This window comes from Heterodontus francisci, chromosome 23, assembly GCF_036365525.1.
Source record: "Heterodontus francisci isolate sHetFra1 chromosome 23, sHetFra1.hap1, whole genome shotgun sequence".
In the NCBI taxonomy this organism is placed as follows: Eukaryota; Metazoa; Chordata; class Chondrichthyes; order Heterodontiformes; family Heterodontidae; genus Heterodontus; species Heterodontus francisci.
Genome location: NC_090393.1, coordinates 18,210,361 through 18,236,993, shown reverse-complemented (window position 1 = coordinate 18,236,993; position 26,633 = coordinate 18,210,361). Strand labels below are relative to the sequence as shown.

General features: G+C 43.7%; 1 protein-coding gene and 1 long non-coding RNA gene across 2 annotated transcripts in view; one reads left to right on the top strand and one right to left on the bottom strand.

Annotated features, from left to right (window-relative positions):
* rph3ab (rabphilin 3A homolog (mouse), b) overlaps positions 1-26,633 on the bottom strand; it is a 95,242-nt gene that overhangs the window by 53,022 nt on the left and 15,587 nt on the right. Inside the window, exons 4-6 of the mRNA XM_068054789.1 lie at positions 21,390-21,558; positions 13,748-13,789; positions 10,969-11,007 (exon numbers count right to left, since the gene is read on the bottom strand). Of these exons, the coding sequence (XP_067910890.1) occupies positions 10,969-11,007; positions 13,748-13,789; positions 21,390-21,558 (250 nt within the window). The remainder of the gene's footprint in view (positions 1-10,968; positions 11,008-13,747; positions 13,790-21,389; positions 21,559-26,633) is intronic.
* The window catches only part of LOC137382617 (uncharacterized), a 97,578-nt gene that overhangs the window by 59,066 nt on the left and 11,879 nt on the right, over positions 1-26,633 (top strand). The gene's annotated exons all lie outside the window — the stretch shown is intronic.

Genomic DNA, 26,633 nt, shown 5'->3' with positions numbered 1-26,633 from the left:
ACAACATTGTGAACTGCCAAACCCTGAGAGATAGCATTTGAAGTTTTGTGCACAACGACTGCCCTTTTTGCACACAATCTTTTTCATCATGCCTAACTTGCAAGGCACACAGTTCTTGAAAATGGCAGTCGGAGTATCAACAGACGCAGAGGTGTCCAGATCTCAGTTGTTCAGGGATTTCTCAACGGGATCAACAGCCATGGATGCCGATAATAGCCCTATTCTCTGAAGTGGCATCTGCTCAGTGTTTCTTCTTCAAATAATGCTGACCAGCATAGAATCGCAGTGTAAGATGTTATTTACACTCACTCAGTCCCATTTCTTGGCTTACTCCCAAATAGTGAGCTGGCTTTACCTGATGTGTACTTTAAAAATATATTACCAGCAGATCTCCCACATTGCTGTTCATGCTGAGATGGAGGACGTTGTTTTGTCCTATATTATATATCATGAGGGCCACTGATCTACATTGTGTTATCATTAAACGTGTGGGATCCTTAGTGATATTTGAGTTAATTTCCATGATTCTATGCAGTTTTGTGTGGGAAATTTATAGCACAGGTGTTGATTTCCATCGCTTACAACTCATGAAGCTGTATCAGTATTGTGTCAGTACTGTGACAGGGGTGGGACGCAGGAGATGAAAATTTCAGTTGCAATTTTTAAATAGCCAGGAACAGTTGAAGATTTCAGCAGCAGGCTGGGGGAACAGTAGATACATAGTGAATCTTTTGCGTGAGTTGTTTCATTGCATGTCGCTGTAATAGATGGCTCATGTGAGGTTTTGTGGCATTTAAAGAATGTCTTCTAGTGGATGAATGGCATCAGAGAAAGGAGCAGGACAATGGAAGAAGATTTTAAAACCTAGGGAATCTGCAGGAGAATTCCGTCTTCCACCAACTTGCTAAAGTGAAACTAGTTTTCTCTCTTTTCCTGGGGTACCATTTGCTGTTCCTTCATTTCAAAACTCTCCCTGAACATATATAGCTGCACCTTGTCCTTTCCTGTCTTTTTCTATCCTTCTGGAATATCTTTGCCACTGCACACTAAATTCACTTTGATCTGGGATGCCCCATGCTTCACAGAATCCATATGTTATCATTTACCTTTAATTCAAGCATCTTGTTGCAAACACTTCTGGAATTTAGCTTTGGCACTGTTTTATAAAACTGAGAGTGGCTGGTGGTCCTTTGTGCCCCATCCCCAGTGAGTAGACGGGTATATGTATTCGTGCATGTAATACGTATAAGCATCACCCAGTATGGAATGGAGCCATACAAACCAGGAAGCTTCCAAGCTGATGCCAACTAGGGAAACAGCTGTAACACTACAATTGGGCTCAATGTCCCTCAACTTGAAGAGAGATATCAGCCATAGCTCTTACTCCAGATCAGGCAACTAATGTGTATGTGTAGACATCTGATGAGGCTTGATTGTGATGCCTCCTACAATGGAGCAGCCGGATAACACTCACTGATGTTGTAAAATAGTTCACATGTCAGGACTGATGGTTTAAACAATTCATTGCTGCCAACTCCTTTCCGGTGACTCAGGAATCAGTGTCCATTGCAAACAAGCAGAAAATTAGGACGGTGAGACAGATTTATATAACAGCTGAAGACAAAAATAGAAATTGCCATTTCAATGTCTATCCAGCAGAGCTTTGATTACAGCCACGGGGTTTCATTTAAACAGGATGATACTTCTAACAGCTTTGCTTTTCGACTCTATAAGTCAGCTTTATGCAAAGGGTACAAAACAGACTCACATTGGAGCTACACTGATACCTCCTTGTCTCCAACTGCAGTTCATGGTTTATTTACTTGAGATGATAGCTCTGTATTAACTAGTTTTTTTCCATCCCCTGCAGGGAAGCCAACTGGGCAGCAGCTTGCAGACCGCGTGCTGTCTCATGTTGAGGCAGCTGATACTGCATGCTTATCTTTCCATTTAAAGGGGCCGTCTGGATAAAATGACATATCTCTATACCAAGTTCGCAAAAGTGTGAGGTGTTCCCGAGGATTGGCGCACTGATGCTCAGTGCCATGAATGTGAGGACATTGTTTTCCTTGCACAGCTCTTGAGATGAGCCCTGCTGAGCAGAGGGAATTCTGTGAGGAGAGGGGTAAAGAATATTGGACTGGGGACATCCGTCTTGGGTGAGACATCAGGGCAAGCACTTGCACCCTTCTGATGCCCCATTTCACAACTTATACCAGATCCCACCATAGGCCAGGCAACTGGGAACTCCCAGCATTGGAGTTTTCAGCCTCACTCCCTCTGACAGAGTTTTAGCACCTGGGGTGGGTCCCTGGAAACTGCTAGTGGTTTTGGGATGAGGGATTTTTTTTGGAAGCATGTGAGTAGCATCTTTGCACTTTGAGAAATTACAGGCCAATGAAAAGGCTGCTCAAGTATGAGAAAGTGAGCAGAATGGTCAACTTCTGCTGGTGTGTAAAACTGACAGTACTAGACGGCCATCCACTATATAGGCCCAACTTTCCAATCAATGCAGTCAACGGAAAGGAAACTTGAGCACTCGATCCGATTATGCCAGTTTTATGTCCCAGTTGTAGTTAAAAGTTCCGCCTTATGTCTCGTGAATAATCTGATCACACCACTATTACCAGCATCAATTTATTTTTGATGGATAATTCACACTGTGGCAACAAACTTCAAAGTGGCTGTTTTCTTCTGACAGAAGGCTTTAGCTCTTTCAAGTCCTCTTTTCATTCAGAATTGTTTGAAGTATTTCTGGAACAACTCCCAAGGCTGCTGGTTTCCATCACGAGGACACATTCCATAGCATTGGAGCAACGATTAGCTGAGCGTTCATAGCTGAGAGACTGTCAACGGTTACAGCTTTGATTTCTGCTGTTGTCTTTTTTTTTTACCAGTGTGGTTGAGGAAGGGTCCTAAAGGCCAATGACTAAGTAGCTGGTCACTGACTTTACTGCCCACTCACAGCCAGCCAAGCTGGTGGCTTCTCCCTGTGGCAGTGTTTACACTTGTTATTGGAGTCGACACTGTCAGCATTGCCAAGGAACAAAATTGTTGTCAGAAGCATTGCTGCAATGTAAAAGGAGGTGTTGGAGGGTTTGCCTGCTGTCTGTGGGTCATAGAAAACTAGACATGCCAAGAGATGTGGACTCATCAATTATGTATCTATAAAAGCAGGATCTTAGTTAATGATAGAAAGACAATGCAATATTCCCTGTGTTAATGGGCACTTTGCTCCTTTGTCAAAGAAAAATAAAACAGGGTGGATTTTCCTGACCTTTGCCCCCAGGACTCTGATCATTTAATGGTGCCTAGGGAATTCCAGTAAGACGGGCGTAGAGATTGGGCTGAGTCTGCAGTAGGTGAAGGCCTGTCACAGCGTTATATAGAAGCTGGGAAAGTACAGTCAGAGTTTTCCACCTCATTCTACTGCTTGACCACATGGTGAGTGCCATGGTGGAGTTGGGGGTTTGTGGGGTTGGGGGAGGAAATCAAAGAAGATGGTGCTGTGGCACGCTCCTATACCCCCGTCAATGGGAGAGTCCACAGGGGTTCAGGGGTCAGGGAAAAGATTGGGAAGTAAGAAATATTGGGAGACATTTTAAATTCCACCCCAAATATTTAACTGCAGTAAGTATCTTGTGGCTGCCAATCTCCATCAGTGACCAGAAAGTAACATGGTTTTTGTGAAAGGGAAATCATGTTTAACCAATTTATTGGAGTTCTTTGAAGATGCAACATGTGCTTAGATTTCCAGAAGGCATTTGATAAGGTGCCACATCAAAGTTTACTGCAGAAAATAAAAGCTCATGGTGTAGGGGGTAACATATTGGCATAGATAAAATATTGGCTAGCTAACAGGAAACAGAGAGTAGGCATAAATGGGTAATTTTCTAGTTGGTAAGCTGTAACCAGTGGTGTGCCACAGGGATCTGTGCTGGGGCCTCAACATTTTACGATTTATATGAATGACTTTGATGAAGCGACCGAAGGATTGGTTGTAAAATTTCCTGATGATACAAAGATAGGTTGGAAAGTAATTGTGAAGGGGACGTAAGGAGGCTACAATGATAGATAGGTTAAGTGAGTGGGCAAAGATCTGGCAAATGGAGTATAATGCGGGAAAATGTGAAATTGTCCATTTTACATAAGAACATATGGCAGGAAGAATAAAAAAGAAGTATATTATCTCAATGGTGAGAGATTGCAGAGCTCTGAGATACAGAGGGATCTGGGTGTCCTAGTGCATGAATCATACAAGGTTAGTATGCAGGTACAGCAAGTAATTAGGAAAGCTAATAGAATGTTATCGTGTATTGTGAGGGGAATTGAATACAAAAGTAGGGAAGTTATGCTTCAGTTATACAAGGCATTGGTGAGACCACATCTGGAGTACTGTGTACAGTATTGATCTCCTTATTTAAGGAAGGATGTAAATGTGTTGGAATCAGTTCAGAGAAGGTTTTCTAGACTAATACCTGGAATGGGTGTGTTGTCTTATGAGGAAAGGTTGGACAGGCTAGGCTTGTATCCACAGGAGTTTAGAAGAGTAAGAGGCAGCTTAATTGAAACATGAGTTTCTGAGAGGTCTCAACAGGATGGATGTGGAAAGGATGTTTCCCCTTGTGGGAGAATCTAGAACTCGGGGTCACGTTTAAAAATAAGGGGTTGCCCATTTAAGATGGAGATGAGGAGAATGTTTTTCTCTCAGAGAATCGTGAGTCTATGGATTTCTCTTCCTCAAAAGACAGTGGAAGCAGAGTCTTTAAATATTTTTAAGGCAGAGGTAGATAGATTCTTGATAAGCAAGGAGGTGGAAAGTTATCGGAGTTAGGCGGGAATATGGAGTCAAGGTTGCAATCAGATCAGCCACGATCTTACTGAATGGTGGAGCAGGCTCGAGGGGCCGAGTGGCCTACTCCTGCTCCTAATTCGTATGCTTGTATATATGTTCGTAAAGCCTGAGATGCATGTGCCTTGTTTTCTGTTCCTTCAGTCGGGCCATTCCTTCAGCTGCCTGGGCCCTAAGCTCTGAAGTTCCCTCCGTAAACCTTTCTGACCTTCTTTAAGACACTTCTTAAAACCTACCTCTTTGACCAAGCTTTCGGCCATTTGCCTTAATACATTTTTCTGTGGATCAGTGTCATATTTTTGTTTGAAATGCCCCTGTGAAGCAGCTTGAAACATTTATTACGTTGAAGGCACTATATAAATACAAGTTGTTGTTGTTCAGCCGGCAACAAGGGAAGAAAGCCAAGCGATGCTGGGGTGGACAGGAATAGGAATAGGGTAATTTGGATTCTCTGATCCCGTTTATTGCCAAACCAGGGAAGGGCAGGGAGGAAAATCTCCCCTAATGAATCGACAAGCAAGAAAAACTTTCATTTATACTTAATTTCAGCTGGTAGCAGCAGTATAACATCACCATCTGGTGACAGGAGGCTGCTGAATATCCCTGCATAACAGCTTATCACTGCCTTGAGAGAGTAGAAAATACAAAACTTAATACCAGTTTGTATTGCTTCAGATGAAATGATGAAAATGAATCAGAGCAGGGAACTGGAGAGTGAAAGAATATTAAATTGATGTATTCCTCATTGAAATCAAAGGATAACATTTGTAACGCTCCCAATGCATTACAATGAGTAATGCTGTAATACTTCCAATTCCCTTTACTTCTGATTAAAATCATAGAATTTTACAGCACAGGAGTTGGCCTTTTGACCAATATTGACCGTGTCAGATCTATGAAAGAGCTATACACTCAATCCCAATAACCTGCCCTTTCCCTATCGCATTTTATTTAATGTTTTAAAAACCTATTTCTCTTTTTAAAGCTATCCTGCGTTTTGTTTCCGCCATTGTTTCTGGTAGGGCACACTTTGTTCTACAGTTCTCCTGAGCTGTGAAGCGGGGAGTCTTTTCTCTAGATAAGGTTTATCTATAATGCAGAAAAGCAAGGAACGTGTAAGGTAGAACAGCTAGAATGGAACACGGCGAATTTCAATGCGATGAGAAGCGATCTAGCCAGGATAAAATGGCAAAACTGTAATGAAACAAGGGGTGATCGTGGGTGGCACAGTGGCGCAGTGGCTAGCACCACAGCCTCATAGCTCCAGCAACCCGGGTTCGATTCTGGGTACTGCCTGTGCGGAGTTTGCAAGTTCTCCCTGTGACCGTGTGGGTTTTTGCTGGGTGCTCCGGTTTCCTCCCACAGCCAAAGACTGGCAGGTTGATAGGTAAATTGGCCATTATAAATTGCCCCTAGTATAGGTAGGTGGTCGGGGAATTGAGGGAAGGTGGTGATGTGGTAGGAATATGGGATTAATGTCTCTTTCTCTTTGGCCTCCTTATCTCGAGAGACAATGGGTAAGCGCCTGGAGGTGGTCAGTGGTGTGTGGAGCAGCGCCTGGAGTGGCTATAAAGGCCAATTCTAGAGTGACAGGCTCTTCCACAGGTGCTGCAGAAAAATTTGATTGTCGGGGCTGTTACACAGTTGGCTCTTCCCTTGCGCCTCTGTCTTTTTTCCTGCCAACTGCTAAGTCTCTTCCACTCGCCACACCTTAGCCCCGCCTTTATGGCTGTCCGCCAGCTCTGGCGAACGCTGGCAACTGACTCCCACGACTTGTGATCAATGTCACAGGACTTCATGTCGCGTTTGCAGACATCTTTAAAGTGGAGACATGGACGGCCGGTGGGTCTGATACCAGTGGCGAGCTCGCTGTACAATGTGTCTTTGGGGATCCTGCCATCTTCCATGCGGCTCACATGGCCAAGCCATCTCAAGCGCCGCTGACTCAGTAGTGTGTATAAGCTGGGGATGTTGGCCGCCTCGAGGACTTCTGTGTTGGAGATACGGTCCTGCCACCTGATGCCAAGTATTCTCCGGAGGCAGCGAAGATGGAATGAATTGAGACGTCGCTCTTGGCTGACATACGTTGTCCAGGCCTCGCTGCCATACAGCAAGGTACTGAGGACACAGGCTTGATACACTCGGACTTTTGTGTTCCGTGTCAGTGCGCCATTTTCCCACACTCTCTTGGCCAGTCTGGACATGTCAGTGGGAGCCTTTCCCATGCACTTGTTGATTTCTGCATCTAGAGACAGGTTACTGGTGATAGTTGAGCCTAGGTAGGTGAACTCTTGAACCACTTCCAGAGCGTGGTCGCCAATATTGATGGTTGGAGCATTTCTGACGTCCTGCCCCATGATGTTCGTTTTCTTGAGGCTGATGGTTAGGCCAAATTCATTGCAGGCAGCCGCAAACCTGTCGATGAGACTCTGCAGACACTCTTCAGTGTGAGATGTTAAAGCAGTATCGTCAGCAAAGAAGAGTTCCCTGATGAGGACTTTCCGTACTTTGGACTTCACTCTTAGACGAGCAAGGTTGAACAACCTGCCCCCTGATCTTGTGTGGAGGAAAATTCCTTCTTCCGAGGACTTGAACGCATGTGAAAGCAGCAGGGAGAAGAAAATCCCAAAAAGTGTGGGTGCGAGAACACAGCCCTGTTTCACGCCACTCAGGATAGGAAAGGGCTCTGATGAGGAGCCACCATGTTGAATTGTGCCTTTCATATTGTCATGGAATGAGGTGATGATACTTAGTAGCTTTGGTGGGCATCCAATCTTTTCTAGTAGTCTGAAGAGACCACGTCTGCTGACGAGGTCAAAGGCTTTGGTGAGATCAATGAAAGCAATGTAGAGGGGCATCTGTTGTTCACGGCATTTCTCCTGTATCTGACGAAGGGAGAACAGCATGTCAACGGTCGATCTCTCTGCACGAAAGCCACACTGTGCCTCAGGGTAGACGCGCTCGGCCAGCTTCTGGAGCCTGTTTAGAGTGACTCGAGCAAAGACTTTCCCCACTATGGATTAATGTAGGATTAGTATAAATGGGTGGTTGATGGTTGACACAGACTCGGTGGGCCAAAGGGCCTGTTTCAGTGCTGTATCTCTAAATAAATAAGAGATGCTTCAGGTATAGGCTAGATACATTCCAACAAGGGCGAAAGGTAGACGAACCAAAAACAGGGCTCCTTGGATGATGAGGAAGATAGCGATTATGATGAAACCAAAAAAGGTGTATGATGCATGTCAAGTGAATTCTTCAAGTGAAAACCAGGCCAAATACATACGTTGAGAGGGGAGGCGAAGAGGAAAATAAGTCTGGCAAAGAGAGAATATGAGAATAGAATGGCAGACAACATAAAAGGAAACCCAAAAATCTTCTATTGGCATGTAAATAGTAAGTGGGTAGTAAGAGGCAGATTGGGGCCTATTAGGGACAAAGAAGGTAATATATGATTAGAGGCAGGGCAATAATTAATGAATACTTTGTATCGGTGTTTACTAAGGAAGAGGAATCTGACAAAATATCCGTAGAGGCAATGGATAGGGTAAAAATTCAGCGGGACGAGGTACTGAAAATGCTGGATATGCTTAGGGTAGATAAATCACCAGTCGAGATGGCTTGCATCCCAGGTTGTTAAAGAAAGTAGGAGTGGGGATAGTGGAAGGGCTTACCATAAACTTCCAATCTTGAGGATTGGTGAGTGGCAAATGTGACACCCTTATTCAAGAAAGGGTGTAAGGATAGTCCTAGTAACTATATGGCCAGTTAGTTTATCAGTGGTGGGTAAGGTTTTAGAAGCAATAATCAGGGTTAAAAAAAATATACAGACATCTGGACAGGCTGGAGTTAATTAAGGATAGCCAGCATAGATTTGTAAAAGGCAGATCAGGCTTAACTAATCTCATTGTATTTTTTGATGATGTAACAGCGAAGGTTGATGAAGGGAATGGGGTGGAAGTTGTCCAAATGGATTTTAAGAAAGCATTTGATAAAGTGTCATATAAAAGGCTGGTTAACAAAATTGAGGCTTATGGAATAAGAGGGTCAGGGCCCAACTGGATAAAAAAATTGGCTTATGGACAGAAAACAGCAAGTCGTGGTAAATGGTTGTTTTTCAGAGTGAAGGATGGGAGACAGTGGCGTTCCCCAAGGGCCGATGCTAGGACCACTGCTTTATTTGTTATATATAAATGACACAGATCTTGGAATACAGAGAGGAATTTCAAAATTTGCCGATGATACCAAACTTGGAGGAGTGCCAAACAGTGAGGATGAGATGAACAGCCTGCAACTGGACATAGATAGGCTTGCAGAATGGGCAGACAGATGGCAGATGGAATTTATTGCTGGCAAGTGTGAGTTGACGCATTTTGGCAGAAGGGATAAGGTGAGACAATCTAGACTTAATGGCACAGTTTGGACCTGGAGGGGGAGGGGGCATGAGCATCGATGTCTGGAGGTAGCAGGACATATTGAGAGAGTGGTTAGCAAAGCATATGGGATTTTGAGCTTCATAAATAGAGGCATTTGTGTACAAAAGCATGGAAGTTACTCTGAACCTTTACAAAGCTCTGATTAGGCCCCAACTAGAGTATTGCACCCAGGTCTGGTCACCACACTTTAAGAAGGATATGAGGGTCCGTGAGAAGGTGCAAAGGAGAGTTACCAGAATGGTTCCAGGGATGGGGAATTTTAGTTACAAGGTTAGTTTGGAAAAGCTGGGGTTATTCTCCCTGGAGCAAAGGAGATTGAGGGGAGATTTAATAGAGGTGTACAAGATTATGACAGGCTTAGATAAAGTAGACAAGGAAAATCTGTTGCTATTAACTGAAGGTACAAGGTCTAGGGGTTACTGATTGAAGGTTTAGGGCAAGAGATGCAGGGGAAATGTGAAGAAGAACTTTTTTATGCAGCGAGTGGTAATGACCAAGAACTCGCTGCCCACGAGGGTGGTGGAAGTGAGACAATCAATGACTTCAAAAGAAATTTGGATGGGCACTTGAATGAAATAAACTTGCAGGGCTATGGGGATCAAGTGGGGGACTGGAACTGACTGGATTGCTCTGTGGAGAGCTGACATGAACTTGATGGGCTGAATGGCCACCTTCTATGCCATAAATGATCCTATGACTCTATAAAAAATGACTGAGAGGTGGCCTGATAGAGGTCTTTAAAATCATGAAGTGGTTTGATAGGATGAATATAGAGAAGATGCGGCACAGTGGCGCAGTGGTTAGCACCGCAGCCTCACAGCTCCAGGGACCCGGGTTCGATTCCAGGTACTGCCTGTGTGGAGTTTGCAAGTTCTCCCTGTGTCTGCGTGGGTTTTCTCCGGGTGCTCCGGTTTCCTCCCACAAGCCAAAAGACTTGCAGGTTGATAGGTAAATTGGCCATTATAAATTGTCACTAGTGTAGGTAGGTGGTAGGGAAATATAGGGACAGGTGGGGATGTTTGGTGGGAATGTGGGATTAGTGTAGGATTAGTGTAAATGGGTGGTTGATGTTCGGCACAGACTCGGTGGGCCGAAGGGCCTGTTTCAGTGCTGTATCTCTAATCTAATCTAATCACTAGTGGGGGAGTCCAAAACTAGGCGTACTGGTATATTATATTTCACTAATAAGTCTAATAAGGAGTTTGGGAGAAAATTCTTTATTCAGAGAGTTGCGAGAATGTGGAACTCATTAGCAAACGGACTGGTTGAGGCGAATAGCTTGGGTACATTTAAGGGGAAGCAAGATAAATACATGAGGGATACGTTAATAGGGTTAGATGAAATAGGGTGGGAGGAGGATCATGTGGAATATAAACATAGACCAGTTCGGCCAAATAGCCTGTTTTTGTGCTGTAAATTCCATGTTAATTCTATGTAATGTATGAGATTATACTCTCTTAAACCTCATGTGAATCAATGATCTATTAATAGCACTACAATCCTCAAGCATCTTTTTAAAGGTATCTACTTTCTCTGGTAGTCTATTCTACATATAGCTTTTTTAAAAATAACCACAAGGTAGGATATAGTTTTATTCAGAAAGTACTTCTTCTCCGGCCCCTCTGCCCAAAATAAATGTTACCCTCACCTGGAAAATATTGTTCAGTGAGTGAAGAAACTTACCTGACTTTCTGCTGCCTCCTCTTTTCTCAGCTGGATCTCCTGTGCAACATAGAACCAAAAACTGTTAGCAGAACCTTCTCACCTGAAGAAACATTGCCAAGGGGGAAGACCAACAAAACGCCAAAGGCGTGACATGAAGCTATATTTTACTGGGGATATCAGGAATTGTTAGGGGCCCACCAGAAGCTTTGGGTTGTCACAGCCCCTTTATTTATTATGTTTGATTTAGTATATATTTCAATAAACTAAGTAGATATTAGGGTAGATGACTTCAACAAAAAGAGGTAAGTTTTAAGGAGTTTTAAGGGCGGCACAGTGGCGCAGTGGTTAGCACCACAGCCTCACAGTTCCAACGACTCGGGTTCGGTTCTGGGTACTGCCTGTGTGGAGTTTACAGGTTCTCCCTGTGACCGTGTGGGTTTCCGCCGGGTGCTCTGGTTTCCTCCCGCAGTCAAACACTTGCAGGTTGATGGGTAAATTGGCCATTGTAAATTGCCCCTAGTGTAGGTAGGTGATAGGAGAATGGTGGGGATGTGGTAGGGAATATGGGATTAATGTAAAATTAGTATAAATGGGTGGTTGTTGGTTGGCACAGACTCAGTGGGCCAAAGGGCCTGTTTCAGTGCTGTATCTCTCTATGACTCTATGTGTAGATTAAAAATGTGCAGCGATTGTTGCGAAATGTGGGCATCACCCTCAAATTAAAAGCAATTAAAAAAAATTCCTCTTCTCATGACAGGCTGGTGCTGTGGGGCAGGGGGAATGACGGGAAAAGGAGAGGACAACTATTTATTCATTGAAGCAAAATGCTAATGTTTGAGCCAAACTCAGGAAATCTCATGGAACTCAGCAAGAAAGGAACACAGAAATAAAAATCCAAAACCATGGAAGGGTGGGTGAGGAGGAAAGGTTAGAGTCATAGAGTTATACAGCACAGAAACAGGCCCTTCGGCCCACCGTGTCCGTGCCGGCCATCAAGCACCTAACTATTCTAATCCTATTTTCCAGCACTTGGCCAGTAGCCTTGTATGCTATGGCTTTTCAAGTGCTCATCTAAATACTTCTTAAATGTTGTGAGGGTTCCTGCCTCTACCACCCCTTCAGGCAGTGTGTTCCAGATTCCAACCACCCTCTGGCAGAAATTTTTTTTCCTCAAATCCCCTCTAAACCTCCTGCCCCTTACCTTAAATCTATGCCCCCTGGTTATTGACACCTCCACTAAGGGAAAGCGTTTCTTCCTATCTAACCTATCTATGCCCCCCCATAACATTGTATACCTCAATCAGGTCTCCCCTCAGCCTTCTCTGCTCTAAGAGAAATAACCCTAGCCTATCCAGCCTCTCTTCATGGATGAAATGCTCCAGCCCAGGCAACATCCTGGTGAATCTCCTCTGCACCCTCTCCAGTGCAATCACATCCTTCCTATAGTGTGGTGCCCAGAACTGTACACAGTACTGCAGCTGTGGCCTAACTAGCGTTTTATACAGCTCCATCATAACCTCCCTGCTCTTATATTCTACGCCTTGGCTAATAAAGGCAAGTTTCCCATATGCCTTCCTAACCACCTTATCTACCTGTGCTGCTGCCTTCAGTGATCTATGGACAAGTACACCAAGATCCCTCTGACCCTCTGTACTTCCTAGGGTCCTACCACCCATTGTATATTCCCTTGCCTTGCTAGTCCTCCCAAAATGCATCACCTCACACTTCTATGTCAATTGATAGCAAAGTGTCTTTTATAATTTCAAAAGTGCATGTACATTTTTGAATTTTAAAATAGCACAGATTCATTTTCTGGATGTTCCCCAGATACTAAACTGCAGAATTATAGAAATGAAATAAATTATTAAATTTAGTAATTGCATCAGTATTTTGTGGCGAGGCATTAAATTCTACCAGAATAGAAAGACCCCAGGTTTGATTCTCTGTTAGTGATTGCTGGGGTAGCTTGAATTAATCTACGTTTCCCTTGAGCTACAGAAGGAATAGACAGGTCGTATTCCAGCTTATTCCATCTGTAAAATGTGGGTATGTGAGACAAACTGTATGTGTGCGTGGGGATGGTATCAGGCTCTGCAATGATGCCTCTATGGTGGTATACTCTGCTAATACTCACACAGTTTTTCAGTTAAAACAAAGGAATAGACACTTGCTTGAGATATCAGGGCACAGCAAGCACCTCTGAACCCACATCCCAGCCAGTTACCAGCTTCAAGTGAGGAGGGACAAAACCTTCTAGGGGTTGGGTAGCGGAAAAGATACACCATTCTCAATAGCTGTGCTCAGAATCAAAGGTTTAAAAGCAAATGAATCGACATTTCTGCAGTCCTTGTAGAATCAGTTCTTTCTTAGTGACCCATCTCCCTGACCAGGTCCCGGCACCAGTCACTATTGTTGTACTCTAGTCACCAATGTGCACCTTATGGGCACTACTCCTTGTCATACATGGTATTTTTTACTTGTTTAGTTTGGGAGAGCAGTGACACTGCGCCAGCTCCTGGCACCAACATTGTTGTGAGGACCAGTACCCTTACCCTGACAGCAGAATCACAGACCTGTGGAAATGCAACAGTGGAATAAGAAAGACAATATTAGCAGTTTAGACGCAGGCAGCTATTCTACGGCCAACACACTTCAGGGATTCAAACCTAACAAGCAACCATGTCAAACAGCTCCAGGAGGAGTCCCCATCATCATTCTCTGGCAGCTTGTTTGGAAATACAATTCACATGCACGTACTGGGATTTAACATGCTGTATTTCTGCTGAAACTGTCTTACCATAAGAGGCCTGCTCAGCAGGGATAGCACCCTCTGCTTGACCTGAGAAGCACAAATAGGAGAAAATGAAAAGAATACAGACTGTTATGGGCCAGCTTTACAGTCTGATGATCAAGCAAGCAAAAGCGTTTAACAGCACAGAAAGAGATAGATTGATGAAGAGGCTTCCCTGTTAGTTTAGTGCGTCCATGCTCTGCCCAGTGTACAACTGAGCCATTCAGATTAGGAGAGTCCCAGCTTTGATCCCATTATCTGCACTGTAATTCATTGGCTGGAATGTCTTTTGGGACATCCCAGGAATATGACAAGACTCTGCTTCCGTGTCTCTTTGGGTGGGAGTCAGGTGGAATGATTCAAAACAAGGAGCAGATTGATTAGGAAACAGAGCTCAGAAAGTGGAAAGCATTATCCCTCTGATTTGCTCTCCACACACAGATGTCTCCAGACTGAATTGCCTACAGCCCATCTCTAGTTTCTTTGAGGGCAATAAGAGCGAACCACATAGTGTGACATTGGAGTCACATGTAGGCCAGACCTAAAAGAGCATTAATGAGCTAGTTGATTATTTTTACGTGCTACCCTACAAATTACCAGATTTATTCAATGCAATTTTACAACTGGCCACGGTGAGATTTGAACTCACAAACTTTGGGTCGCTAACATAACCACAAGGCGACGATACTTTCAAAGGGCAACGTAGTGGGTTAGCACATTATCTTTTCACCTCTAGGATTTGAGACAGTACCACATCAGGCAGAAAGTCTCCTCTATCAGCCGCTAGTAAGGGCTCAGTATGAAACAAGTCTGAAGCTGCCTCAATACATTTCCCTTGAGTGCAAAACTTCTCGGAAAGGATTTTGCAAAGCATTTTCTTTTGTAAACATAAGAGCTAGCAGGGTGTCACTTTTATTCATTTTCAATTCACATCATCTTTGTGCGGTGTGTGTGGAAAACAAATAAAAATTTGACAAATACATTCATAGGGATGGCTCCTGTAGATAGGTTTATCTTATCATTGTCTTCTACCAAACAGACATCCTAACGACTGATACGAGAATATCTAAGGCATTCTACCTTCCCTGGGCTGAACATTTCCATCTAAAGCAACGAAAGCTCCCTTGGTGGGAAATCAATCTCACCGCTGGTCTGATGCTCAAAGGTTAATTTACCAGTGACAATGAGTTAAAGAATCAAAATAAAACACATTTTCACTAAGTGGTCTAACCAACTGAACAGTAGCAAGTTGGACAATTTCAGCTTGGTAACATTCTAGCTGCTGTCAGAAGGTGTGGGTTCAATCCCCACTGCAGGATTTGAACGTGTAATCGGTGCCGTACCGAGGGAATATTGCCTTGTCCAAGGTGCAGTCATAGAACATAGAACATAGAACAGTACAGCACAGTACAGGCCCTTCGGCCCATGATGTTGTGTCGAACCTTTAACCTACTCTAACATCAAACTAACCAGCTACCCTTCATTCTACTATCATCCATGTACCTATCCAAGAGTCACTTAAATGCCCCTAATGTATCTGCTTCTACTACCACCGCTGGCAGCGCATTCCACGCACCCACCACTCTCTGTGTAAAGAACCTACCTCTGACATCTCCCCGAAACCTTCCTCCAATCACCTTAAAATTATGCCCCCTGGTGATAGCCCTTTCCACCCTGGGAAAAAGTCTCTGACTATCCACTCTATCTATGCCTCTCATCATCTTGTATCACTCTATCAAGTCACCTCTCATCCTTCTTCGCTCCAATGAGAAAAGCCCCAGCTCCCTCAATCTTTCTTCGTAGGTCCCTCCAGTCCAGGCAGCATCCTGGTAAATCTCCTCTGCAGCCTCTCTAAAGCTACCACATCCTTCCTATAATGAGGCGACCAGAACTGAACACAATATTCCAAGTGTGGTTGAACCAGGGCCTTATAGAGCTGCAGCATAACCTCGCGGCTCTTAAACTCAATCCCCCTGTTAATGAAAGCCAACGCACCATACGCTTTCTTAACAACCCTATCAGGCGGCACAGTGGCGCAGTGGTTAGCACTGCAGCCTCACAGCTGCAGGGACCCCGGTTCGATTCTGGGTACTGCCTGTGTGGAGTTTGCAAGTTCTCCCTGTGTCTGCGTGGGTTTTCTCCGGGTGCTCCGGTTTCCTCCCACAAGCCAAAAGACTTGCAGGTTGGTAGGTAAATTGGCCATTATAAAAATTGTCACTAGTATAGGTAGGTGGTAGGGAAATATAGGGACAGGTGGGGATGTTTGGTAGGAATATGGGATTAGTGTAGGATTAGTATAAATGGGTGGTTGATGGTCGGCACAGACTCGGTGGGCCGAAGGGCCTGTTTCAGTGCTGTATCTCTAGAAAAAAAAACTTGGGTGGCAACTTTGAGCGATCTATGGACATGGACCCCAAGATCCCTCTGTTCCTCAACACTACCAAGAATCCTGTCTTTAAGCCCGTATTCCGCATTCAAATTCGATCTTCCAAAATGAATCACTTCACAAATGAAGTCATCTGAGGGAAATATTAAACTAAAGTCCATTTACCCATTCAGGTGAGGTCTGATAAGCTATTCAAACGGAACCAATTGAGAAGATTGAGCCACAGAAGAACCACCACTCATCCAGAGACCACAGATACTTACTGAGGACAGTGTTGAATTCTCTGGGGGGCTTTGACATTGGCAGGATACCGATTCTGGTTCCCAAGGGAAACAATGGGTCAAATATTTCTCTGGTTCTGGCTGGTCTATCTCAATGGAGTAAAGGAAAACTGGCAGAAGCATTACACATTGTAAAGGAGCCTATTTGATTGTCTTAGATTTTCTCTTGGGTGCCCGTCACTCCCAGAGGTGGTCTGTGTGTCTCACATTCAGGATTGTGCCCATACTACTCGATATCAAGTTATACAACACTGTAACTCTGGGGTGTGACAATACAACCCCCTCATGATCTGAACTAGATATTGAGTCTTCCACATGTGTCCTCACATTTGTACCTCCAATCTTTTCGAGGGCGGACTGAAACATTTGGTGAGGTAGCCGGAACTGAATAATTAAGCTGCTTTACATCAGAGTCAGCAACTTAATGCACAGAGTAACAGGCAAAGCAAATTCCACACACTGCATCTCATTTCCAAATAATATGGGGAAAAGATTAAACTACATACCCTATCCCTTCATGTGCTGCGTTACTTGCTTTTGGTATACCTTCCTTTCTTCTAAAGGTAAAAACTGCATTTTAACATCTAGCTCCAGGTCTCAGTCTTACATCCTGCAGTCTTATGCTTAAAAACTTGTAGTTCCTGTAATGCTGACATACTCCTTATTAGTGATTCACCATTAGGCCTATCAATAAAAAACATCACCTCTCCAACTCCCTTTGGATCGGAAATAAAAGGAAACATCAACTGAGCAATAGTCTTGGGACAAGACAATTGGCCCTCATTGTCTCGGTTGCAATGTTCCACAAATTGGTTTATCTGGCTTCAGTATGTACCTTCAATGTCTGCAGCAGGTGGCCCTTTTGGTAATAAAGTTGTGTAAATTCACTTTGTTTTTAAAGACTCCACTGAAGCATAATCCCAAAATCCCTTCCACAGAAAATAATAGTGACACTGCCTCACTGTCTTCTGTTCACTCATCTTGGTTAAAAGTGCCAGGTTTCCCTCCCGCTATGCCAACGAAACTCAAGATGCCCCTTACAATGGGGACCACTTTGAACAGAAAAACAGAAACATTCCACGGCCAGATCTTTGTGGGTCCAGGACGTGAACCTGGCCTAGTAAGCCCCAAAACCACTGGTGAGTTAGCCAATAACCAGACTTGATCAGGTGTACCTTTGGCAACCGGACACCAGGTCTGAAAGACAGCACGGGAAACCCGTCACTCAGAGTCCATGCCCTCTGACCTTTGCCCTGCTTACGCCAATGACCTTAGAAGGGACAGGTGGAGGGTCAGCCAAGACCATCTCAGAAACTCAGGCGTAAGACCAGGACTCAGCATATCCGTGCAGATTTCAAGGAAAATGAACTTAGCAAAACAGAAGAATAATATTCTTGGGGGTGGGGTTCATTCATTAGTTACTTGCCTGGTAGCTAAATCTAAAACAAGCCACCACGCAGGAAATCAGTAAATGGAAAACCCCAGTGGGAACAACACTTCAGGATAACTATAGTATAATGTTACCAGGCTATTATTTTTATTCATTCATGGGATGTGGGCATTGGTGGCAAGGCTACCATTTTTTGCCCATCCCTAATTGCCCTAGAGAAGGTGGTGGTGAGCTGCCTTCTTGAACCATGCAGTCCATGTGAGGTAGGTACACCCACACTGCTGTTAGGGAGTTCCAGGATTTTGACCCAGCGACAGTGAAGGATAATAAACAAAGTGTGAGGCCTGCTCTAGGGGGTAAATGGACACTTTTCCACAATTAGTTACTTTGTTATATTAAGTTACAAAATGAAGAAGACCAATACCATTGCGTATTTATATCAAGCATCCACCTTAATCAGCTGTTCACTGTGTAAGTTAAATATTATATAGCTAAGCAAGTATTTCTATTAAGCTCTTTATAATTTGTTAACCCAGATGCACGGCTGAGATCGCTCACCAGGCTGCCGCATGGCAGCTCAAAGTCTCCTAATGATTTGCTCGTGAATAAACAGGAGCAATTTAATACAAAAACAGCTCATTTATTTGAAGAAAATCGGTTCAATTCTGCCTGAAAATGAAGCTTTATAAGTGAACAGTGAACACAATTTGCTAGATGAAAAGTTTTGCAATTTGCGGGGATTAGAAGAGATAGGCGCTTGGAAGGAAAAAAAGGTACAACTAATCCCAGCAGATAACAGGCTCTTTTGTCTGCAATTTTAGATCCATTTTCCCAGAGCGCATTCAGAAAACAATGATTTATGATAATACATCTACACCAGCCATTCATTTTTTTTTATTCATTCGTGGGTTGTGAGCATTGCTGGCTCGGCCAGCATTTGTTGCCCATCCCTAATTGCCCTTGAGAATGTGGTGGTGAGCCACTTGCTTGCTTAAAACCTTTTACATTTCTAATATTTGTCAGTTCTGAAGAAGGGTCACTGACCTGAAACGTTAACTCTACTTCTCTCTCCACAGATGCTGCCAGACCTGCTGAGTATTTCCGGCATTTCTTGTTTTTATTTCAGATTCACGGAAGCCCTCCTATGTGCTCCAAATGACCTGAATAATAGGATGTGCTTACAACCTGTATTTTAAAAATAACCTCCATGTATCTCTCTCACCAATCTCTACAGTCAGAGAAATAAACGCATATTTCTTCAGTGTGTGTATAACCGAGCCTTTCAAAAATGACACTGAGCTATTTTGTAGAAACACAGCAACTGCAGACCTGCCATAAAGACATTTCTACACATAATGCTTTTGGCCCAGTTCCCATTAATGGAATCACATTCTCAGAACACAAATTTCAAAACGAGTAATCTGCATGAGTCCAACATAACAGATCAATGGGAATTTAACTTGTTTCAGAGAAAAGTACGACCCTAAATGTCTGGGAATTATAAAGTGTGTTGCTCAATACACAGCATCTAACACCCACTTTCCATAAAACACTCAATTACATGTTCAATCTAGATGGCATTCGTTCATCTATGACTTCACCCAGGGCACACAAATTCTACTCATTCGATCACAGTATTATTCATGGGGAGTTTGCGTGTTCTCGATTTGTGGATCAGCCTCGATCTCTGGGGACTCCAAAGCACCTGCAGTTGATCCTTCTCGAGGTACCCCTAAGACCAGCATTGACACCAGCAGAACGAACAGCAGTACCATAGAGACTCTGTCTGCTCCCACCTGAGTATTCCCGTGCTTGAATGAATGTGAAGCAAACAAGATCATGGCACATAATTTAGAAAATGAAGTAAATGAGAAATAGGGCAGAGTGTGCACAGCCCTCTCTTATTTAATCATAAAGCCTAAAAATAATCTTCAGTTTCACCAGCAGAATGCAAATGGAGAGATTATATCAATGCAGCGTAACAAGGTGTGCAATGTACCTTGCATAATCAGGCATGTAAAAATTGCACAGCTGGGTTGCATGGTGAATTGCGAGCAGACTTTTTAAATATGAAACCTCAGCAGACATTTAAAAAAGGTAATCAAAGTTGTTGATGGATGATTTTGATGCCCATTGTGTACAGATGAACACGTCACTGGAGCTAGCTGAAAAAACATGAGAAGCATGTTAATAAGGTAGGGGTCATTTCGTCTCTTGTTAATGGTCCTCTACAGGACAGGAACTGCATTCTTTGGTTAGGAGAATTCAGTGTGCATATATATATATAAGGAGAATTCAGTGTATATATATATATATATATTAGTTAGGAGAATTTTATATATTTAAAGATTCCAGTTCCTCAATCAGAGTCAAATGTTCAATGCAACGTGGGACAACGACACTTCATTGTTGGATCTCAATGAGCCACCTCCACTTTCAAAATATTAGGGTCTTTTCTTTTATAATCTACAAATGAAAGCACATGGGGGGGTGGGGAGGCAGGGTGTAATTTTATGCTTTTCCCCACAGTGAGTTTGGAGAAATGGAACACATTTAATCGGGCAGGATGGTGGTTGGGGGGGGTGGGGGGGTGGGGGGTGGCGGGGGAACCTCACCCCTTCCCGCCTCCGCCCTAATTAAGTTTGTTGCCGGGAAGGCCCGTGGTCAGCCTTCCCGCTCCACTGCCAATTGAGGCCCTTAGATGGGCAATTAATGCCCAATTAAGGGCCTCATCCTGCCTCTGCCGATATTAGCCCAGTGGCGGGTGGGCCTGTCACCACACAGGGAGCATGCCAAGCAAATCCGTGTGAGTTGCTTGCCGGCTCCGAGATTGGCAGGGGGGAATCTCTCGTTTAAAGGCACGTAGTGCCTGATCAAGGGACCTGGCATTGGGAAGGGGGGAAAACCCCCTGAGAGCCATGCCCCTGCCATTGTCCTTCCCTTACACTGGCTAACTGGCTGCAATCTACCATCCTGGCCTAGATTTGTACATCCCATTTGGGGCAGAATTACAGAAGGAGTTTGTGTCAGATAATAGGAGGAGAAATTTAGCTAACTTCCTAACCTCCAGACACATACTTGGACAGAGGTATTTGAATATTAGTGACAGGAATGTCATCTGGGAGGAGTCTTCACAGTTGTTTACAGACCAAGTGACCCACTTCTGCTTCAGATGCGAATGGATTTGGGGATTTTAAGATTGCAGTATATAAAAATCATCTCTTGAATAAATTACGTTGTAAAAATGGTTAATTTTTCTCAAAGCATTTTAAACTCATTTCTGGAAAAGGTTTATTTGAAAAAGCTATGAGACACATTCTTAAAATTAGGAAAAGAATGTGGCCTCAGTGAGACATTCTTCATGTGTGAGCCGACTCAGTGACCATGGAAGTGCAAAAGACAAAAGTGATCCTGTCCTCAGGATCTACATACAGGCACTTTCCAGGAGGGCTCCTGATGGGAAAGGAAGCAGGAACCTTGCACTAGTGAGAACTAAACCAGAGACCTTCTAATCTGAATGGCTCAATCCCAACTCATGTGGAAGAACCCAGTTTTTCCCCAATTCAGATTCTGAAGAGAATTTTCACTCACCTCTGTTCTGAGTCCAGTTGTGAGACGTTTTCTGCTCTGGACCTGGAGGCTCCTGTGAAGGATGTTCTCCCTTAGAAGACTCTAGACTTGCCTTGTTAACAGGCATAGGTTCTGGCAGCACCTGTTTAGGCAAACCCTTAAAAAACCAAGCGCCAGAACGCTTCCAGACCTGGGTGAGTGGCAGTGAAAAACTGAATTTAGTAGGTTAAAAAAAAATTCAGTCTGACAAATCCATACTAAAAAAAAACATAATCCTGAACTTTGCGCTCATCAAGGTATTAGATGCAAGTTCTGTGAATGGAGCAAATTTCTATTTTAAATACTCAGTGCCAGTCTCAAACACTAGAAACACCCAGGCCAGGTCTAGGATGAGTTAGATTCCCGCCCGAGTAGGGCATTCCTAAGTAAAGTGTAACCAGTGTGACATTTGCACCTCCCACACTGCCTCTCTGAACCACATTGCTTCTGTCACTCAAAGCTGGCATCAGTTTGGGTTTGTTCATATGCTTTGGACTTATGCTCAGTAACATACCAGATTCCCAGTTGTGTGCCAGTTAACGCAAATAGTGGGGTCAAGGAAGCTTTATTAAAAAGGACAGTAATGTATTTTATAGAAAAGGATGAATAATTGTGAAGTGAGACCCCTGCAGGAACAAAGTAGTGAATTAATGGCAGAAACTGTGGGGGGGGGGGGGGGGGGGGGGTGGCGGGCGGGGTGTGGGGGGGAGCACATTCTTTGTAAGTATTTCGGATGAGTGTTTAGAGAAGAGGTGGTTACTGGAGAAGAGGTGGTTACTGGAGAAGAGGTGAGTCCAAATTGGTTAAAAGTGAGATGAGAGATTACATAGATTATAAACACAGAAACAGGCCATTGAACCGAACCTGTCCACACTGGCGTTTATGCTCCACTCAAGTCTCCTCCCATCCTTTCTCATCTAAATCTATCAGCATAACCCTCTATTCCCTTCTCCCTCATATGCTTATCTAGCCTCTGCAATTACATATATAATAAATAATAAGGAAGTATTAGAGAGGTTAGCTAAGCTAAGGGGACACATCGAAAACTTCCGAGGGAAGTGAGGAAGGAAATCATACCGGCGCTATAAACTATGGGTTGGATTTATCATGTGACGGGATTGATGCTTTGGGGGCTGGGGAGAGAGAAAAGATTGCATGTCAAGGCCGGGAGAGCTTTTAACTCCCGGATTTCATTTCCAGCAGGAAGTTAGGAATCACTGCCTGGATGGTGGGTGGGAGTGGGAATTCAGACAGTAGACGTCTGCCACCAAGAACTCACGGGAACGGTAAGTGGGTTGGATGACTCCAGGGGAGGCATCGTGGTTGGGGGAGATTGGGGAGCCCAGGGCAGGGGAAGGCCCAAGCTTTCCCTGCAGGGCCTGGAGGAGCACACCAGCCAGAGGACCCCGCCAGCTCCGTGCGCTTGCAATTTAAAATTGCAGTTGGCCGGATCAGGTTGGGACAGGCACAGGTAAGTCCCCAGCTCGATTTAACAACTCACCTTTTGCTCCTGGGCAGGGGCATTAAAACTGGCCCCTATATTTCAGGGGTATATTGAGAATCAATGCATTGCCAGACAACTGGAGATTGACCAAAGTAATACACAATTTCAAAAAGACAGACGAAGCTAACCTGGCTAATTACAGACAAGTTAACATCTGTGGTAGGGAAAATTTTGAAATTTTAATTGAAGATAAAATTGCTACATATTTAGATGAAGCAAAAATAATGAGAAAGATCCAACATGAATTTCAGACAGGAAGACCATGCTTGACAAACCTGATGGAGCTCGGAGGACATGGATACAGGAGATTTCAGCGGATGTGATTACGTGGGCTTCAGAAAGACTACAACAAAATATCACACCAGAGACTACTGGAGAAGATTAAGGGATATAGAATTAGTGGGAGGACAGCAAATAGATTAAAAACTCACTGGAATGGTGGAAACAGTAGAAGTTAAGGGAAGTTTTTTCAGAGTGGTTGGAAGTGGGTAATGGTGACCCAGAGGATCCCGTTCTGGCACTTCCTTTGGTCACTGTGTACATGAGGGCTACATGGAGTGGAGTCAAAATTTGCTGAAGCCATAGTAAATATTTAAGAAGACCAAAGAAATCTGCAAGGGCATACTGATAAGATAGTAGAATAAGCAAAAAACATGACTATTGTAATTCAATGTCTATATGAGGCACATCTTGGTAAAAACAAGTAATAATTGTACAGTGAATGAGGGTCGGGCGTGGAAGAGTAGAGATCAAGATGACATTAAGTGCAATAGTTCTAGTTGATAATGCCATAAAAAAGCTAGTGGAATATGCAGTTTTGTAGCAAAAGGTAATGGTGTTTCAATATAAGACCACAGCTGGAAAACTGTGCGCAGTTTTGGGCTCCACATTCAACAGTGGCATGGCAAAGAAGAAGGCCATCCATGAGAGCTCTCTGCAGAGAAATCTGGTCAGTCCCACTCCTCCGCTCAATCCCCATAGCCCTGCAAGTTTATTTTTTTCAAGTGCTCATTCAACTTCCTTTTGAAATCATTGATTGTCTCCATTTCTACCACCCTCGTGGGCAGCGAGTTCCAGGTCATTATCACTCGCTATGTAAAAAAGTTCTTCCTCACATTCCCCCTGTATCTCTTTCCCAAAACCTTCAATCTGTGTGCCCCTGCGTCCTTGTACCATCAGTGAATGGGAACAGTTTTTTTTTGTCTAATTTATCTAAACCTGTCATAATCATGTACACCTCTATTAAATCTCTCCTCAATCTCCATTGCTCAAGGGAGAATAATTCCAGCTTTTCCAACCTAACCTTGTAACTAAAATTCCCCATCCCTGGAACCATTCTGGTAAATCTCCTCTGCACCCTTTCAAAGACCCTCACATCCTTCTTAAAGTGTGGTGACCAGAACTGGGTACAGTATTGCAGTTGTGGCCTAACCAGAGCTTTATAAAGGTTCAGCATAACATCCCTGCTTTTTTACGCAATGCCTCTATTTATGAACAAAGAACAAAGAACAGTACAGCACAGGAACAGGCCATTCGGCCCTCCAAGCCTGCGCCGATCTTGATGCCTGCCGAAACTAACATCTTCTGCACTTCCGGGGCCCATATCCCTCTATTTCTTTCCTATTCATGTATTTGTCAAGATGTCTCTTAAACGTCGCTATCATACCTGTTTCCACCACCTCCCCTGGCAGCAAGTTCCAGGCACTCACCACCCTCTGTGTAAAAAACTTGCCTCGCACATCCCCTCTAAACTTTGCCCCTCACACCTTAAACCTTTGTCCCCTAGTAACTGACTCTTCCACCCTGAGAAAAAGCTTCTGACTATCCACTCTGTCCATGGCGCTCATAACTTTGTAAACCTTTGTAAATCATATCGCCCCTCCACCTCCGTCGTTCCAGTGAAAACAATCGAGTTTATCCAACCTCTCCTCATAGCTAATGCCCTCCAGACCAGGCAACATCCTGGTAAACCTCCTCTGTACCCTCTCCAAAGCCTCCACGTCCTTCTGGTAGTGTGGCGACCAGAATTGCACACAATATTCGAAGTGTGGCCTAACTAAGGTTCTGTACAGCTGCAACATGACTTGCCAATTTTTATACTCTATGCCCCGACCGATGAAGGCAAGCATGCCATATGCCTTCTTGACTACCTTATCCACCTGCGTTGCCACTTTCAGTGACCTGTGGACCTGTATGCCCAGATCTCTCTGCCTGTCAATACTCCTAAGGGTTCTGCCATTTACTGTATACTTCCCACCTGCATTAGATCTTCCAAAATGCATTACCTCACATTTGAATCCCAAGATCCCATATGCTTTGCTAACCACTCTCAACATGATCTGCCACCTTCAAAGATTGATGCACATGCATCCCCATGTCCCTCTGTTCCTGCACACTCTTTAGAATTGCACCATTCAGCCTATATAGCCTCACCTTATCCCTTGTGCCAAAATGCATCACCTCACATTTGTCAGTATTAAATTCCATCTGCCACCTGTCTGCCAATTCTGCAAGCTTATCAATTCCCTGTTGCAGGCAGTTCATATCATACTCACTGTTTGCCATTCCTCCAAGTTATCAATGGTATCAATGGCAAATTTTGAAATTCTACTCTGTATTCCAAGATCTAAATCATTTATATAGAGCAAAAAAAAACAGTGGCTCTTGGGAAAACACCACTGTCTACCATCCTCCAGTCTGAAAAACAATCATTTACCACAACTTGCCATTTTCTGTCCTTAAGCCAATTTTTTTATCCAGTTGGACACTGACCCTCCTATTCCATGAGCCTCAGTATTATTAACCAGCCTTTTATGTGGTACTTTATCAAACACTGACTTAAAATCCATCTTGACAACCTCCACTGCATTCCCTTCATCGACCTTCGCTGTTACCTCATCAAAAAAATACAATCAGATTATAGGAAGAATGTTGATGCAAAAGGGAGGGTACAGGATTCACTGGGATGCTGCCTGGTCTATCAAAGTATAATATAAAGAAAGATTTGAAAATGTAGCGCTATTTGCATTAGAAAAGAGGAGATCCAGAGTTGATTTGACAGAGATGTTTAAATTTATGAAGGGATGGGACAAGGTCAATAGAAACAGATTGTTTCCAGTGGCTCAGGGATTCAGAACGAAGGGACCCAGATACAACATTAAATGTAAGAGATTTAGAGTGGAGAGCAGGAGAGGCCTGTTTTACACAGAGGGTTGTGAGGCTGTGGAGGGTATTTCCAAGGTTAGTGATTGAAACTGAGGCCATGTCTACATTTAAGGACAGGTTAGATAGACGTTTGAAGGGAAAAGGAACAAAAGGGTTTGGGACCAGAGTGGGCACACAGGATCAGCACTGCAGCTCGTGTGGAGGATACCCAACATGAAATGGGACATGGGACAAACAGCCTGTTTCCATGTTGTAGGTTCTATGTATGTTTTTCTATATCGTGCCCTGCATCTAACCTATGATATATTCAATCTGGGAGGCATTGATACACCTCGGTAAGCAGCAGAATAGTTCCACTCCCTTCACAAAGTTACAAAATCCAAAACACAGAAATATTCAATTTTAAAACAATTGATTTATCACCGTTGTAATGAATACATCCTCACATATACAGTGAAGGAGCAAGTGTGGTAAGCATCAAATTTTTATTGGACAGTAGCATATGGCACATAGCAGGGTTCATTCAGTTAGAGATTTATAGAGGAAAGCAGTGGTGC